This window comes from Balaenoptera physalus (assembly GCF_965194825.1).
Source record: "Balaenoptera physalus genome assembly, chromosome: 12".
Classification (NCBI taxonomy): Eukaryota; Metazoa; Chordata; class Mammalia; order Artiodactyla; family Balaenopteridae; genus Balaenoptera; species Balaenoptera physalus.
In genome coordinates, this window is record NC_138897.1 from 49,823,350 (window position 1) to 49,841,527 (window position 18,178).

At 39.5% G+C, this 18,178-nt stretch overlaps 1 protein-coding gene across 5 annotated transcripts in view; it reads left to right on the forward strand.

Moving 5' to 3' along the window:
- The window catches only part of TRAPPC8 (trafficking protein particle complex subunit 8), an 89,457-nt gene extending 80,818 nt beyond the window's left edge, over positions 1-8,639 (forward strand). For all 5 annotated transcript variants that reach the window (XM_082415978.1, XM_082415977.1, XM_082415976.1 and 2 more), the window contains 3 exons: positions 413-558; positions 6,539-6,628; positions 7,591-8,639. In XM_082415978.1, coding sequence (XP_082272104.1) covers positions 413-558; positions 6,539-6,628; positions 7,591-7,825 — 471 coding nt within the window. In that variant the 3' untranslated portion in view covers positions 7,826-8,639. The remainder of the gene's footprint in view (positions 1-412; positions 559-6,538; positions 6,629-7,590) is intronic.
- The last annotated feature ends 9,539 nt before the right edge of the window (positions 8,640-18,178 follow it).

Consider the following 18,178-nt stretch of genomic DNA (forward strand, 5'->3'; position numbering starts at 1 on the left):
ATTGAATATCTATAGCCTAAGTACTAAGCAATTTTATTAGATGAGAACCATAGCAACTTTTGAAATTATTATTATTGTGAACCCCTTTTTTACATATGGGGAAATTGTCTTAAAGTATTAAATAACTTATCCAGGATCACAGAGCTAATATGTGAGGTTGCTGGATTTCAAGTCCAGCCCCAACACATAATAAATACAGAATGAATAAATGATTACAGATCCTAGTTTTTTTATCCTAGGTTGTATGTATAGCATATGATTTCAACTGTTAGTTTGTTAGTTTTTACAGCAGAAAAAGTATTGTTCATGCTTTACTTTATCTCTACTGGTTTTAACTTCTTTAGTTTGTATGTGCTATCCTTTATTTTAACAGGGCAGTGTTTTTATTGTCATATATTTTTTCTTTTCTCAGGAGCCACCAGAAATGGAACTATTAAAATTTTTCAGGCCAGAAAACACTACAGTTTCCTCAAGACCATCAGTAGAGCAGCTTTCTAATCTCATTAAAACGAGTCTTCACTATCCAGAATCATTTAGTCATCCTTTTCATCAAAAAAGGTTTGAGATGTATTTTTGTTAACATTTTTCTACAATATACACACCTGTGCGTGCATGCACACACAGACATACACACATTTATTAATAGCATTAACCCAGATATTGAAGAAATAATTTAGAATAATATTGAGTCTGTAGAAATTGCCCTTAAGTAATTTATTTACCCTTTACTGTGATTACTATGTGTTGCTGCTGTAATTAAAAGATGGATATTTCCTCAGCCAATTAGTTGTCAAAAGTTTTCTTTTGATGAGTAGGTTTATCATTAAGTCAAAAAGAAGGAAAAAATACCGTCATTTTGTTTTTGTTTTAAGTACAGAAATTAAACCTAAGACATGACTACAGTATAGACTCATCACACAGTTTAAATTTAGACAGCATCATTTACTTAAGATTTATTAAGTATTAAACTTTTGGGGGACTGATGTATTTATAACTTCGGTAAATAGCCTGATTATATAAACTTTAAGGTTCTAAAATAAAAAGTCTAAGTCCGATGACACTTCAAAAAGTGGCTGGTTTACAGATATAAAAGAAGATGGAGAGAAGTCTGTTAGAGCCAGTCTGTAAATTATAACTGAAGGTATAAGTTTTGGTGAAGTCACCTTGGATAGAGGTAGGGATGGGGTGGGATAGAACAAAGAGAATGGTGACCTATAGAACAGTGGTGTTTGAGAGATGAGCTAAGGAGAAAGTCCACGAAGAAGACTGGTTGAGAAGTAGCAATCAAAGAATTAAGGAAGAAAAGACCAATGAGGAGGAAGTGGCATCACAAAGGTGGAGTGAGAACAGTTCAAGGAGGGAGAGTGGTTAACAGTTTTAAATGCTGCAGGAAAGTCGTTCATTGGCTCTGACAGTAAAGAAGTTGCTCATGCTTTTGAGAAGAATGTTATTTTATAGTGGGGGTGGAGGCGTGATATAGGAGGTTGAGGAGAAGTGGGAGGGAAGTAAGTAAAGATACTCACGTAGACCACCCTTTCAAGAAGCTGGGCTATGAACGGGGATCAGGGAATAGCCATGCAATATTATTGTTTTACTAGGTAAGCTATGGATGTATTTATGGTCTTGAAGGAAATGATGGGATACAGGAAGGGCAACAGAATCCTTAATAGATGGAAAGATACACCAAAGAGTGGCAGGATTAGCTTCGGACCTCCTTACTATGGAAACGGGGAAAGATGAAAGTAGGGAAAAATTTTAACACGTTTACACATTATTGGAATGCCTCCATTTTTCGGGAGTTTATAGAAGCACGGTTAAGTACTCAAAGTAATCTAGGAAATAAGAGAATAAAGGGTAGAGAATTTTTAAAAGTGAAATTTGAGGATAACTACTGAGAGTAATGAGGAGCTGGCCAAGGACACACAGAAAGAGTGCTGGGCAAAATTTAAGATGTTGACTTAGCATCAGAAATATTTAAAAAGTAACTTAAATGCTGCTAACCATTTTTAAACCCTTTTATTGTGAGATATAACACACAGAAAAGTGCTCAAAAATGAAAACGTGTGGCCATAGTGATTATTTTTCACAAAGCTAATACCCAAATAATCACCTCTAGGGAAGAAATTGGAATATTGCTAGCAATCTCAGAAGCCCTCTGTGTACTCCCTTCCAGTCACTCCCCTGTCCATCCCCAGCATTAGCAGTCATTTCTTTGCTCCTCTTTATAATTTTCCAACCAATTGTTACATATCTGTATTTTGATTGTCGTGGTTTTTAAAAAATATATAATTAATTAATTTATTTATTGGCTGCATTGGGTCTTCGTTGCTGTGTGTGGGCTTTCTCTAGTTGCGGCGAGCGAGGGCTACTCTTAGTTTCGGTGCGCGGGCTTCTCATTGCCGTGGCTTCTCTTGTGGAGCACAGGCTCTAGGTGCACGGGCTCAGTAGTTGTGGGTCACGGGCTCTAGAGTGCAGGCTTGGTAGTTGTGGCGCACGGGCTTAGTTGCTCCGCGGCATGTGGGATCTTCCCGGACCAGGGCTCGAACCCGTGTCCCCCGCGTTGGCAGGCGGATTCTCAACCACTGCACCACCAGGGAAGTCCTTTGGGTTTTTTTGAATTTTATTTATGAATGGAATTATACAGAGTATATTCTTGTTACGTCCAGTTTCTTTCACTTAATATTATGTTATTCATCAACCATTGACGAAGCTGTGGAATTTTCATTGCCAAATGAATATGTTTGAACGTATTAGAATTAGTTTATCTACTACTCTATTGTTGATGGACTTTTGGATTATTTTCATATTTCCGCTTTCTGCTCTTGAATATTCTTGTATATATCTCCTGGTGCATGTGCGTTTGCTCCCCTCTTTTTTTTCCACATTTATCTAGGAATTTTTTCAAAGTAGTTTTACTGATTCGTATATCCCACTAGTAGTGTGTGGGAGTTCCCTCTGCTCATAACCTTCACCAACACTTTCTGTTGTCAGACTTTTAAAGATTTTAGCCATTTAAGTTATTTTTAAATACTTTTGGTCTTAAATCTTTGTCTAGGTCTTAATTGCTCAGTACTCATTCTGTATGCCTTTGACTGACACAGGCACACTGGGGTCACCTGGGGAAATTTAAGAAATACAGATGCTTTGGTCCTACTCCCAGAGATTCTGATTTGATTGGCTGAAGGTTGGGGGCTGGACATCTAGATTACCTAAAGTTCTCCAGGTGATTCTAATGTACAGCCAAAGCTGAGAAAAAATTTCTTGTTTTATCCCTAGTGAACCTGTCTTCCCACTCTTCCATAGACAGTTTTGATTCCATAATGTTTCATTTTAACCCACCGTTCTACTTTGTCCCTGTTTATCAGACCTGTCCTGCTTCACGTACTTCCTGAATATCTTAGATGCCATGGTGCTGCTTAATGGTTGAAACCCTGGCTATGCCTTAGAGGCTGGGATATGTAGGACTTCTCCATGTGCTTCTATTAGGGTAAAAAGCATCATAGACTCTAGGCAGTTCAGGGAAGTATGTGAAACAGGACAGGTTTGATCAGACTAAAAGGAGAGCAGTGGGCTAAAATAAAGCATCATAGAATTAAAACTGTGCATGGAAGTATGTGAAAACAAGGCAGGTTTGAGAAGGATAAGATATGGCAGGTTCTTCCAACTTTGGCTGCACATTAGAATCACCTGAAGAATTTTTGAAAATCCTGATACTTAGGCCAGTTAAATCACAATCTCTGGGAGTAGGACCTATGTGTCTATATATTTTAAATAAATCCTCAGATGATACCAGAGTGAATCTGTATCAGTTACTATTGCTAAATAATGCTTCGTAAGAACCCACTCCAGAATTCAGTAGTTTACAAGGCATTTATTCCCATGCTCATGGGTCTGCAGGCCAATGACGATTTGGCTGAAGCTCTGCTTCAGACTGTGGGTTGGTTGGGTTCGTGTTTGTGCCACATATATTTGGGCTCAGTCCAAATGGACAGCAGCTAGCTGGGTTATGTTCTTCTCATGGCATATCTCTGGAGTACAAAAAGTGAGCCACATTGCAGTAGCACGTTTAAGGCTTCTGTTTGCATCAGAGTCATTAATATTCCATTGCCAGATAGCCTGTCCTTAACAATCAACAAGGATGATCCACCGTTGCACAGTGGGAGGTGAGGGGAGTGAATAACAGCTAAACCATAATTACCATTACCACAGTAACCAGGATTGAGAATCACTGAAGTAGAGGGTCAAGTGATTGGGCATCCTTGTGAAACTAAATATCAGAAGTGTAATTGAGTGAGAGAGCTGGAGATAGTGGTCAGAGAGTGGAGAATCTGAGTGGTATTTCAGAGGCATTTATTTTAGGTGACTAAAACAAATTCACAGTATGGTCATGGAAGTTAGATGGCTGAGTTTTGAATAGTACTGGTGGTTATGGAGGTGACAGATCAAGGGTTTGAGAAGGAGTTGAATGAGTTGTCTTACCTTGACAGTGAAGTTCTCCAAAAAGATGACAAAATTCAGGACTGAAAAGAAGAAAGCAAACTCATCCAGAAGCTTTTAATAAATGAAGCCAATAAGATGATATGGAAGAAAAATCTTGAGCAATGTTTCCTGTCTAGATGGTAGGCCTCTGCTTGACAGATGTACTAGATGAATTTGGGGTGGGGGGAAGGGGGTGAAGCAGATATTTCAAAAGACTCATCCCGTCCCCCTCCCCCAAAGAATCTCTGCTGTACTGAGTTACTGTCACTGGTTTTAGTTTGTCAGTATGGGGACAGATAAAATGAATAAAAACCTTGGAGTAGTTTATGACCAAAAAAATGAGGTGTTTTTATAGGAGAGATAGGAGGGAGAACTCAAGAAGTGGTATTAACTATATTAATGAGACATTCTGGCTAGAGATATGGAAGATGTTGGAAGAAGAACAGCATGTGTTATTGAGAGGCCTGCAGAGGAAGCTGTGTAGTCAGCCAAATTTCAGTTAAAGTAAGATGTAGACATATAAAGAGAGGAGATTGAGGATCTAGAGGAGTGTTGTTAACATAATACAGAAGTGTGGGAGGGATGGGACAGGGAGGAGGTTTGGTCATGGCAGTGGGACACAGGGCAGCAGAGGAATGAGAATATGAGAAACAGCAGGTGACCAGAGATAACAAAGGTATGAATCAAAGAAATTGACAGGAATTTGTGAAGAATAGTAGAAAATTGGGAATGGGGCTAGTGAGGCAGTAGCCCCCATTCCCACTTATTAACACTTAGCATGATGCCTAAGGTTTGCTGGGGAGATGGGGGTGCTATTCACTGAAGCAGTGAATGGAGGAAGAAGAGGAATGAAGGAAATGATTTTGGGGCTGGGAAACATCCAGATGTTCTGATTTCTTCTTTTACTAGAAGCGTTTAGATAAAGCATGGAGAATTTGAGGCCCAAATGGTAACAGAATAGCAAAGTTTCTGAGCTTTTGCTTTGGGTTACAAATTATGCGATTGGAATTTAACTCAACGGGGTGCTCTAGACTGGAAACCTATTCGGTAGTCTCTGCTGTCCTCTTCTCCTTGTTAGAAGTTTGTGGAGGAGGTGAGGGCGTAGCACCGGTGCAATCTAAGAATAAGTCTTTGAAATTATCTTAGTTTTTGTTTAGGGAAATTTGTTATTTGCAGTATGGTTCAGAAAGTATTTCTTAGTAAGAGGATATAAAATTTCTGAAAGCATAAAAATATATTATCTGAGCAGAATTTTAAAGTTAATTTTGTGGGAGCTTACAGGATTCCTTTTTTCTTTTTTACTATCCCTTTGTTCTTTGTGTTAATAGAGTAAACTGTTTTCAATAATAGTGTGTAACCATTTGTGCATAGTTACGTTCATTTATTGTGTTCTTGATTTTAAATCTGCACCAGTCTGTTCATTAGGTCCTCTTCTATCACTCCATGTCCTTTCTCCTGTGCTTTAGTGATTTACTAATTATAAAGTGAGATCAGAAATTAGGTTAACTGAGCAGATGTGTCTACTTGAAAGGGCTCTCCTCATAACTTGCTGTACAGAAATAATTCTCATATTCTCCCGAACGTGATGGCTTTTATGCAAATTTGATAGAAGAGCAAATGTCAGTTCTCAAAATTAAGTAATTTTCACGAAGCATAGAGAACAGGATTAGTTATTGGCATTTTCATGATTTTCTTTTCTCCATTGATCTTTCTTAGTTGCGATTATTCTGTTTTGCATTTTGGGAAATAACCACCTAGAAACATTTTGGTTATTTTTTAAGATTAGTTTTAATATATATAAATAAAATGGTTTTGTGGATGTATATATTCTGGTATTTAGTATTCAGGCATTGTATTAGTATGTTTTACTTCTTGTTTATGCAAATAATTTGGCTTGAGTGATTTTAGAATTCAGTTTTTTTCCTTACTTGAATCTAATTGTTTTTGAGGAGCTTATGCTATTAGGTACTCTTAAGTTTTATTTTCAAGAAAGTGTTTTTTTGTTGTTGTTTTTTTTTTAATATCCCGCTAACCTTTTTTATTTATTTTTTTTCCACAGCCTTTGTTTAGTACCAGTGACCCTTTTACTTTCCAATTGTTCAAAGGCCGACGTCGATGTAATAGTTGATCTTAGGCATAAAACAACAAGGTAAAGATTTATTTAGGGCAAGTTTATTTTGTAGTTAAAGATTGATTTGAAAGCAATTTAATATTTTGAAATTATGCAAATAATTACCTAACATAGGTAAAGTTTACTCAGGCATGCCTTTATTTTTTTATTTGGTATTAAGAAGTGTTAGAGAAGACTTACTGAAGATTGTCTTAGAATTTCAATAGTGGCAAATGGAAAGCAATTTCCAAAAGCAACAAATTATTTTGACCAGAGGCAACAATTTTTATAAAAGTTTGTTGGTGATAAAGAACTCTAAAATTGAAAATCAGCAAGTTCAGAATAGAAGTTTCTTTTGTCTTGTTTTCTGATTTATAAAATAATGCTTAACAACAACAACAACAAAAATGCTGGTCCATACTGGTGCTCCAAGAGCTAGATGCTTTTCAGAATTCAGAAATTTTTGGGTTTTTAGAAAAGCAGTGTGAAGCGTATACTGATTATTATTGTATAACACTCCAAACAGGATCTGGGTTAGCTCTGTGAAATCCGAACATTTTGTGTATGATTATGTGTATCATAAATTAATTTGCTAATGCCTTATTGGTAGACCCTTGGTTGCTTTCCATTTTTCAGTATTATAAACAATTTCAATATTATAAGCATTCTTATATGCACATTTATTTTTAGGTATGGATAACCAAGTGGTTAAAAGCTCAGGTTTGAAATCAGGTTCCATTGTTTACTAGCTGCTGTTGTGAGTGTTAAGTGAGATAATTCATTCTTAGCATTGTGCCTGGAACATAGTAAGTGTTAATAAATTTTAGCTATTATAGAAATTGTAATATTAGCTATTGCCGTTATTGTTATTAATACAGTTGGTGTCATAAAATAATTTCTAGAAATAGAATTGCTAGATGAAAGGGATGTGTTATTGGGACTTTGGGAAAAAATTTATGAAGAAAAAAGTTCTCCAACTTACTACTTGCCTCCTCCCTTAGCCCAGAAGCATTGGAAATCCATGGATCATTTACATGGCTTGGACAAACACAATATAAACTTCATCTTAAAAGCCAGGAGCTTCACAGTTTGCAGCTGAAAGCATGCTTTGTCCATACAGGTGTTTATAACCTTGGAACTCCTAGGGTATTTGCCAAGTTATCGGACCAAGTTACAGTGTTTGAAACAAGTCAGCAGAGCTCCATGCCTGCCCTGATCATCATCAATAATGTGTGACAACTTACAAATTTGTACTGAAATCCACAGGAATCAGTTTTATTTTACTGAATGGTTTTTACAGCAGTATTTGAAATACCTAACTTGTTCGGGAGGTTGGTGTTAGATCACTGTAAAATACTTTTGATTTGTCAATTTGTTGATGATGCAAAGCACGTTGGACTGAGAGTACTTAAATTCTTTTTTTGTATTTCTTTAATCCCTGGTAATAATTTACATGCTCATAATACAGAATTTCAGCATATCCATGCACCTTATTAAGCCCCACCTAAAACCAGTGTCTAAGTCTGCTGTTACAACTTATCAATGATATACGAACATTAGGAGATGATTTTGAGGAAGAAAAGGCCTTGTTGGCAATATTCCTGTTAAGCCATTAGTCTATAAATTCCAGCTTTACTGTGAAGTTCCATAGAGTGTTAAATACAGATTTTCCTGTCTTGCTTCACACAGTTCTTTAAAATCAGTTTTGAACGTTGGTTATAGGGTCTTCATACTTCAGTATCTGGTTGTTCCTATGGCTTATACATAACTTTGTAAAAAGAAAAACTTTTTTTTCTGATGCTTTGATTATAGTTTTGGAAAGAGTTTGACTTTTCCCCCCGTCATTCATCTCAGCATAGAGTGCACTATTTCACAATATGAGATTTTTGTCATTTAAATGATCATATTCTTTATTATGTAACTTTAACAATTGAGATGATCTGTTTAAAATATAAATCTACTCAAGTTAATTAAAAATAAGCTTTTCAAAAATGTATTATATTTATAACAAATGTACTGTAAATAGAATAAAGACATGCTATTCACTGTATAGATTTATTAGATGCCTTTTTAAAAAAATTCTGAGAACTTAACATATTATTGAAAATGACTGTCAGCTGAGACTTCCCTGGTGGTCCAGTGGCTGGGGCTCCGTGCTCCCAGCGCAGGGGGCCTGGGTTCGATCCCAGGTCAGGAAGCTGAATCTCACGTGCGACAACTAGGAGTTCACCTGCCGCAACTAAAGTTCCCGCATGCCGCAGCTGGGGATCCCACACACTGCAGCTAAGGATCCCGCACGCCACAACTAGGACCCAGTACAGTCGAATAAATAGATGGGTAGATGGATATTTTAAAAAAAAAGAATGCCAACCATATTATTATAGCAGGTACCAGGTCAATTTCCTGAGAAAGCGTTATCTTTGTTTCCAAAAGTGAAGGACAATCTTTGTTCCTATAGTCCTTGGTGGCCGTGTTATACATGAACAAATGAATTTTGTCTTTAAATGTTTCATGTCTGATACCCAGTTACAATTTTGGATAACCTCTTTATATCCTGGGAGAAAGGAAGATCAATGCTTATTGACCCTACTGTAAATAACCACATTGCAGACACTTATGCTGGTTATGGCAGACTAGGTAATTTAGCCCTCCTGCTGGAGAAAAGTAAAAAGTCAGAACAAAAAAGAAGAAAATGTTTTACTAAAAACAAAGTGTTATCAATATAGTCCGTTATTAGAGGACCAAAATCCTGTAGAAGAAAGTCTAGAGAGATGATATTTGGACCTACTTTGCCTTGGGAGGTTTGCCCACTTAGGAAGAAGCAGCTGAGAGGCAGAGCCTATGTTTGACTTATTTTGAGACAAGAAGTATAGGTTAGGAGAAATAATTGAAACTGAAGCAAAGAGAAGAAAAGGATGGAAAATAGGCCAAAAAAAACCTGGATTCAGTGAGAAAGTCTTACATATTTATTTGGAGTCCTAGAAAGGGGAGAGGATAGGGCAGAAGCAGTATAGAATCTGAGAATTTTCCAAGACGGACAACAAGTTACAGATTCAAGTAGTTCAGTAAATTCCAAACAACATAAATGTAAAGGAACCTATATACAGATGCATCATAGCGGAACTGCTAGAAATCAAAGACAAGGGGAGAAACAGTCTTGAGTACAGAAGGCAAAACTTCCTTGAGTGGTAGCAGTAATTCAACTGATAGCAGACTTCTCAACAAAAATAATGGAAGCCAGAAGATAGTTTCTTTCAACCCTTGAAGATACCCCACTAACTGCTAAGCCCAAATTCTAAATGGCAAGGATACCTTTCAAGAATGGAAGTGAAACAAAGACGTTTTCAGACAAATAAAACCAGAGAGTTTACTTCATGTGACTCTAGGATAATCTGCCTAAATCTAAATCTTTCCACTCATTCTCCAAATAAGTATACAAATCAATAAGAGCAAGTGAAACCACACCTAGCTCGTGTGTTTAGCATAACTAGACAAAATATGAACTTCAAATTATCTGCACATGGAAAATTTAGCCTTAAATTCCAGCTGGCTATCTCAAGCATCTATGTCAAGCCTTTGTACAGAGTGGATGCAGGTGGGGAAGACCGGAATCCGGAAAGACCCTATGGAAAGGAAATAAGAGAACAGGGCTTAAGGGTGAGCTGAAATCACTAAACAAAGAAAGTCATCCTGACTGTAAAAGTACAAGACATCTGGTAGATCAGAGCCCTGGTGACAGGCAAGGCACTTGAGGCTTTGCAGTGGGGTCTTGTAGGAGCAGAAAGGAACAGGGTCCATTTATCACACAGCTAAAGAAATGCCTCCTAATAGGAATTACCTTATAAGTTGGTTACTTAGAGTGTCGAGTATTTTGAGGCTTGTGCACCCCGAATCAAGTGAAATTGTTCCATTAAATCTTCATACCCTTAGGCCTGAGTTCCAGAAGACTCCATTAAAATGCAACTGCCTGTAGGTACCCTAATAACTCACCCTCATTGACCTTTAAAATGTTAAGATTTGTCAGGCAGCCTATAAAAGTGAGGCAAGACTTGGAATGGGACACACAACAGTGTCTAGAAGGGAGGTGAGGGGAGCTGGGGGGAGGAGCAGGAAATGGGGAGAGGGGAAGGAGGAAGGGATAGGATGCTGAAGGAAAACTTGGCCCGTTACATAATCTTGCTTAGGGTCAACCCTATTTGGTAGTATTCCATTGTTCCTCAGGATTATCGGGCTGTAGTTTTTCACCTCAGGAGAAAAGTTTGCATGTCATGTGTCGTCTGTCCCCACACCCTGTGTTTTTTTTTTCTAATTTATTTATTTTTGGCTGCGTTGGGTCTTTGTTGCTGCGCGCGGGCTTTCTCTAGTTGCGGCGAGCGGGGCTACTCTTCGTTGCGGTGCGCGGGCTTCTCATTGTGGTGCCTTCTCTTGTTGGGGAGCACGGGCTCCAGAGCACAGGCTCAGTAGTTGTGGCGCACGGGCTTAGTTGCTCTGCGGCATGTGGGATCTTCGCGGACCAGGGCTCAAACCCGTGTCCCCTGCATAGGCAGCAGCTTCTTAACCGCTGCGCCACCAGGAAAGTCCCACTCCCTGTGTTTTTGTTTTGATTTTTAAGCTGTGATAGATGTCAGCTTTCCTAAAACTTGGAACAGTTTTCAATATCTCACCTACTTGAGTAGTTATGCTGTACTTGGTGGCAGGAGAGGATGCGTCTGGTAACGGGATGTTTGTGAAAAGGCAATAACGAGTGTTCTTTTTCACATGTGAACGAATGGTATGTCTTAGTTGAATTAACATTCCACCAGAATGTAGTATATAAAACAACGTGAAATCTTTTGAAGACCATTAGTAATCTGTTGCTTAGAAAGTCTGCTCTAAAAATAACTTTTTGCACTAGAGAAGAGGCATTTGGCCGCAAGAGGGAACAATAGGGAATTTTAATGCAAAGCGCAGAGGAAGGGGAGGAGAGTGCTTGGAAGGGAGGCTCCTGTCCTTGAAGGAGAAGGGCTGTGGGCAAGAGGGTAGCTGCGGGAGCCCGACCCCTGTGCCACCTGCGGCTCCAAGGTCTGTTCCAGTCTGCATCCCAGCAACACTCCAGGGGGAACTGCACGAAAGTGAGGCGAGATCAATAAACCCCATTTTCAAAAAGACTGAGGATTCAAAGCCTGGGCGCAGAGCAACTCTTGTTGAGAGCAGGGGTTGCTGGTCTGCGCCTGCCACGTCTCACGTGGGCATCTCGTCTGCTCCTCCACGCCTTCCGCCCTGCGTTTCCCGGTGTGTAGGGCAAGGTCACATTTGGGGGCACGTATTTCTTTCCTGGAAGTGTAGGGCCATGGTTTGCAAAAAATGTTCAGCAAAGAGAGCAAATTTGAGAGTGAGAGGGAGGTGTAGTCACTGCTGAGGTGACACCGTACACCTCAGATGGGGCTGGAACCCACCATCTTCCGACTGAATCCGCACAACTTATCTGAGGACTTAATGAAGCTCAGGTTCTTTATGTCTCAGCGCAGAAGGAATTCAGCAAGCAGCAGAGTGATATGTAAGAAGTAAACTTATTGAGAGAGACGCATTCCATAGGCAGAATGTGGCCCCTCTCAGAAGGCAAGAGCGACCCCAGAATATGAGGTGGATAGTTTTTATGGGCTAGGTAATTTCATAGGCTAACGAGTGGGAGGATTATTCCAACTATTTTGGGGAGGGGAAGGGGATTTCCAGGAATAGGGCCACTGCCCACTTTTTGGCCTTTTATGGTCAGCCTGGGAACTGCCCTGGCGCCTGTGGGGGTGTCATTTAGCATATGCTAATGTATTACAGTGAGCGCATAATGAGGCTCAAGGTCCAGTGGAGGTTGACTCTTCCACCATCTTGGGCCTAATCAGTTCTAACCGGTTTTTGTCTATCCAGTTTTTCTCAAGGGCTGTGTATTGTGCCCTGCCCCCTTCCCTCCTGTCTCAGAAGCATGTTCATAACATGCAGGAGGGCCAGTTATTAATGTTCAGGACTTCTGTGAACCGACTGTTAAACACAAACACTCCTGAAAAATCAAATTATATAAACTTACAGCTAAATACGGTGTATTCAAAATGAAGGTAAAACTGAAAATTCTTCACTTGCTAAATATTTTACTGTTACTTATACTGTTCTTTGTGTCTATTGTGTGTGTGGAGGGGTGCAGGGGTGAATACTACCTAATGGGGAGCCCCTGCGCATCTCCTCCCAACTCTGCGTTCAATCCCATCTCTTCCCAACTCCATGTTATCTGGCTCTGGGAGCTTGAAATTGGCCAGAGTGGGAATTTTGGGCCCTGGAAAATCAAATGCTGAACATCCGGGCTTGCTGTATTGATTTTGGCTGTTTACTCTCAAACTAAGAAAGACATGCAGAAAATGTTAATGCAGATTAAACTTTAAAGCATTGCCTGTCTGTAGCTGTCACATTATGAATAGCACAAATAATTGAGAAGATATTCCTCTGGTGTCCAAAAACGGTTACCCAGGTCAGCAAAGTTGCTCATGTCATTGGTGAACAGGAGCAGATGTGCCTTCTCACTTTCCTCTTCCTCCTTAGCATAAGCAAAAAATATCAACCAGCATCATACTGGAATTATTCTCATTTGTGAATCGGAGCCCAGGCTGGTTATCCAAGAGCTCGGCAAAACTCAACAAAAGTCCTTTGTGAGAATCAGTAGGCTATATGGAATTTTCAGTAAAGAGTATTGCATATTTTGTTTTTGTTTGTAAATTATGTGCTACAAAGACTTTATATCAGTTAAAAAAAGGTTTTTTTTCCTGGAGAGGATTTGGTAGACATTTATCAGCACACCTCAGGGTATGAGCATAGACCATGAAAAAGTTAGTGTCCTGACATCCAAGTTGCTCTTAGCCAAGAGGTAAGGTGTCTTGCTGAATCTTCCAGCCATTAGAACCCCATAAAGCAGCGGTTCTCGAAATGTATGGGCATGATCATTCGGGTAGCTACCAAAAATGCAGTTCCAGAGGCTACCTCCCCAGCAATTTGGTCTACCTGCCTCGATCAGTTTTGTTGGTCTGGTTTGAGCATGGAATCTTATTTTTGTTGTTGGGTTTTGTTTCGTTTGTTGTTTTTAAATCGTGGGGTTTTTAACAAGCCCTGACTCTGAAGAGGAGACCTGGACACCACACTTTGGGAAACGTTGCCCCGGGGAGCCTGAGACGCACTGTGTCCAGCAGCAGACTTTTATAAAGTTTGTTTCTATCAAGTTTTCAGGCACATCATGGAAACGTTACTAGTCTTTAAAAGTTCTGGGTGGCTGGGCCAGTGTTTTGAATATATGCCCCTAAGACATGGCAAATTGCTGAAAGATTAATTTCCTGCTTAAGGACAGTTGCAATAAAAATTGGGTTTACAATAACTCATTTGCTCAATTAGTTAAACACTAAAGGCTGGGATTGACACTCAATCCCAGCTTGCCTGTCAGTTTTATTTCTTGGCCATGGATCATAACTGCTAACACTTACTAGCTTTTGGTGTTGTCCGTTTTGCCATTCACAATGGTTAGGCTCTTTTGGACAGATATTTGTAGTCTCTACTAGGTACAGGTAGATGAGAGCTGTACTTTTCACCCAAAATGAGGCATTTTGAGAGTGAAAGGGGGCACTTTAGCAATTACGGTGTGTTCCAGACACGCTGGAGTGTGAGTTCATACCGGCCTCAGCTCTCCTCTCAGGCTCTCTGCTGGCTGGCATGTTACAATGAATTCCGCTACACATAACAAATACTGCATATTCACGAAAGTCACATGGCTTATCCTTAGATGCCTGGGGGAGTCCTAGTTCCCTGTTTTTTTGGCAGAAATGTTCACTCAATTCAGATGTGATGATGAGTGGCAAGATTCAGCTAACCTTCAGATCAGAATCCGGTGGCAGAATCCTCTGGTTACCTAGTGCCTGGAACCAGGACTGAATTTTAGCCCTGGGCTAAGAATGCCACTGCAATGGGTATGGGCTACCGGCCTAACTAGATTCCTAAACCCTTTTCATTCAAGTGTGAAGCAGCTTGTACAATATTTTTAGTCAATACACGTATCTTGAACACCACTTATATGTCCTTTATGTTGCTTTGCAAACTTGTTAGTGCTAATATCTGCCGAGATAGCTCATATTTGAAAGGCTTTTGGTAGCCACTTCTGGATTATGGACTGACCAGAGTTTTTCAAAGGCTAAATAACCACCCCTGGGTTAGGTACTTGAAATGTTTTTTAACTACTCCTAGGTGGTTAAAACTAACTTAACTTACATATATATCACACTGTTTTTGGTGAAATATTTTAAAGTAAATTATACTCAATATAACATTTGATTCCTAAGGCACAATGTTCCAAGACAGAATTTCCTCTTATATCGATAAGAAGTGTAGTAATAATGACTTGAATCTTAAATTTAAGCACAATATTATAAAATAGTATTTGCCTATTTCACTGAATAGGATGTTAATAGGTATTAGGTGAAAAAGGAGTTCCCTGACTAAACAAATTAGGGAAATATGGAATTAAATGAAATTAAAGAGGTTTCTTTATTGCTCATGTGCATTCATGGGGGTTTCCCAAACATATTGATAGGGACCAGCCAGCTCTTCCCAGACAAAGCCTTTTTCATAACTGGTGACATCCTTATAGACTAGAGGTTGGTAAACTTCTTCTGCAAAGTGGCAGATAGTAGTTTAGGCCTTACGGGTCATACAGTCTCTGTTGAAGCTACTTAACTCTTCCAGCTGTAGCACAAAAGCCGCCAAACCCAATACGTGGGTGTGGCTATTTTTGAAAATACTTATTTCTGTAAATAAAGTTATATTAGCTTTAGCACTGAATGACATTGTCAGCATATCTTGGAAACCTGGATAAGACTAGACAATAGAGGAGAAAGGAGAGAGGACCGATTGTAGGGAGAAGGGATGCCTCATTCCTTTCTAAGGCAGGTTTCTTGTTAAAACCTAGCAAGTGATTCTTGAAACCAACTGTATCCACTAGAGGGCACCAGAAGTGCAATTTTGCATCAGTGCCATCCTTACTATTTACCTGTAAAATATTGCAATTAGCATTTTATGAGGTAACACTTAGTGGGGTTGGGTTTCACATTACACATTTTTTTCTTCTGCTACAGAGAATTAGAATCAGACAAGTTAATGATAATCTACCAACCTAAAGTTACGATATTAACTCAGGAAATACCTCATAATTAAAACTGTTGCTGCTGGGCTTCCCTGGTGGTACAGTGGTTAAGAATCTGCCTGCCAGATGTAGAGAATGGACTTGAGGACACGGGGAGGGGGAAGGGTAAGCTGGGACGGAGTGAGAGAGTGGCATGGACATATATACACTACCAAATGTAAAATAGATAGCTAGTGGGAAGCAGCCACATAGCACAGGGAGATCAGCTCGGTGCTTTGTGACCACCTAGAGGGCTGGGATAGGGAGGGTGGGAGGGAGGGAGATGCAAGAGGGAGGAGATATGGGGATATATGTATATATATAGCTGATTCACTTTGTTATACAGCAGAAACTAACACACCATTGTAAAGCAATTATACTCCAATAAAGATGTCAAAAAAAAAAAAAAAAAACGAATCCACCTGCCAATGCACGAAACAGGTTCGAGACCTGGTCCGGGAAGATCCCACATGCCGCGGAGCAACTAAGCCTGCGTGCCACAACTACTGAAGCCCGAGCGCCTAGAGCCTATGCTCCGCAACAAAAGAAGCCACAGCAATAAGCCCGCGCACCACAACAAAGAGTAGCCTCCGCTCGCCACAACTAGAGAAAAGCCCGCATGCAGCAACAAAGACCCAATGCAGCCAAAAATAAATAAATAAATTTATTTTAAAAAAAACCAAAACTGTTGCTGACTTTTCAGTAGTCTTTACTTCATCCAGAGAATCAAGATAGATGGATTTTCCCAAAACTTAATCTTTTCAGACATTGTAAAGTTTTACTGATCAGAAAGTCATTTAATTTGTCATAGTGCAATCTAAGATGGAGGCTAAAATGGAACATTGTTAAATCAATGAAACTTCTGATAAAATATGTGGGTAAGAATTCTTCCATCCCTGCTTGGTGGACACACCTCTTAACCTTTTTCTTTCCTTATATCACAGGATTCTTTTATATACGGTGAGATAATGGGTTTTAAAGTTCCTAGAACGTGGTTGGTATCCAGTGCATGCTGATTAAGTCATGAGTTGGGGAGCTACCGATGTACCTGGAGGGTTCCTCCCAGCAGGATATGACGTTATAGGGCAAGATGACTCAAACCAGAAGAACGCCCACGCATTGTGGAGAACAGGAATACTTACCAGCTTGATTCAGTCATTTGGGCAGTTTTTTAAAGTATCCCACAGTTACCCAAAAGTCACAATCTGGGGCTGTTAAGAAGAAGTTGGCTTGCATAGTCTTTCAAATTTTGTAACAGAAGTTACAATATTATAAACTAAAACATTGATTTCAAAATCAGTACCAAGATAGAGATGTCAAGTGTAATACTTAAATATTTTAGATATTTAAAGGGAGGTTGTAATATTTCCTAAGCAAAAAAGTAAGGGGCCATATGAATTGACTTGTGGATAATGGACCATAATCTCTGCAGACAAGGCTGCCTTGGAAGGTCTAGTACCAATGGCTCCTAAGCCTACATGGGTTTGAATCCACAGCTTTGCTCCTTACCAAATGCGAGACCTTGGGAAAGTGAAGGTAACTTAACTACCTTAGTTTTCTCATCCGTATAGTGTGACAACAATAGTTCCCCTATGACTAGGTCATTGTGGTGATCAAATGACTAAATTCCATGAATTTCTTAGTTCAGTGACTGGTAGTGAACACTCAATAATCTGTTATTTATTTTTTATTTTTTAAAATTTATTTATTTATTTTTTTGGCTGTGTTGGGTCTTTGTTTCTGTGCAGGGGCTTTCTCTAGTTGCAGTGAGTGGGGGCCACTCTTCCTCGTGGTGCACGGGCCTCTCACTATCGCGGCCTCTCTCGTTGTGGAGCACAGGCTCCAGATGCGCAGGCTCAGTAGTTGTGGCTCACGGGCCCAGTTGCTCCGCGGCATGTGGGATCTTCCCAGACCAGGGCTCGAACTCGTGTCCCCTGCATTGGCAGGTGGATTCTCAACCACTGCGCCACCAGGGAAGCCCTGTTATTTTTAAACATGATTTACTTAAATCCCATTTAAGAATGCTCTTTGTAAGCTCCTCTAATAGATGCCATTTCAAATGGCTGTATGAACCATAAACCCATAATTCTATCTATAGCAACCACCGCACTATTTTAAGTTTCCAATTCTGTTCAAGATTATAGGCTTTATTTTGATTGCAGGCTTAGGCCTCATGCACATCAACTATGAGATTTGCTCCCTTCATATCATCCCTTAATACTTAGAACGGTGTGGGACACATGCTAGAAATTCTTGTTGAGTTGAATATAAGAATTGATTAAATTACCTTTTGTCTATTACAAGCACAATGAATCTTGTGATTCTCAGTGCCAACGGGCAGCAGCTGTTCAATGACTTTAATATAACATGTGTAATGCTTCATAAATGAGAAATAGTCATAATCCTGG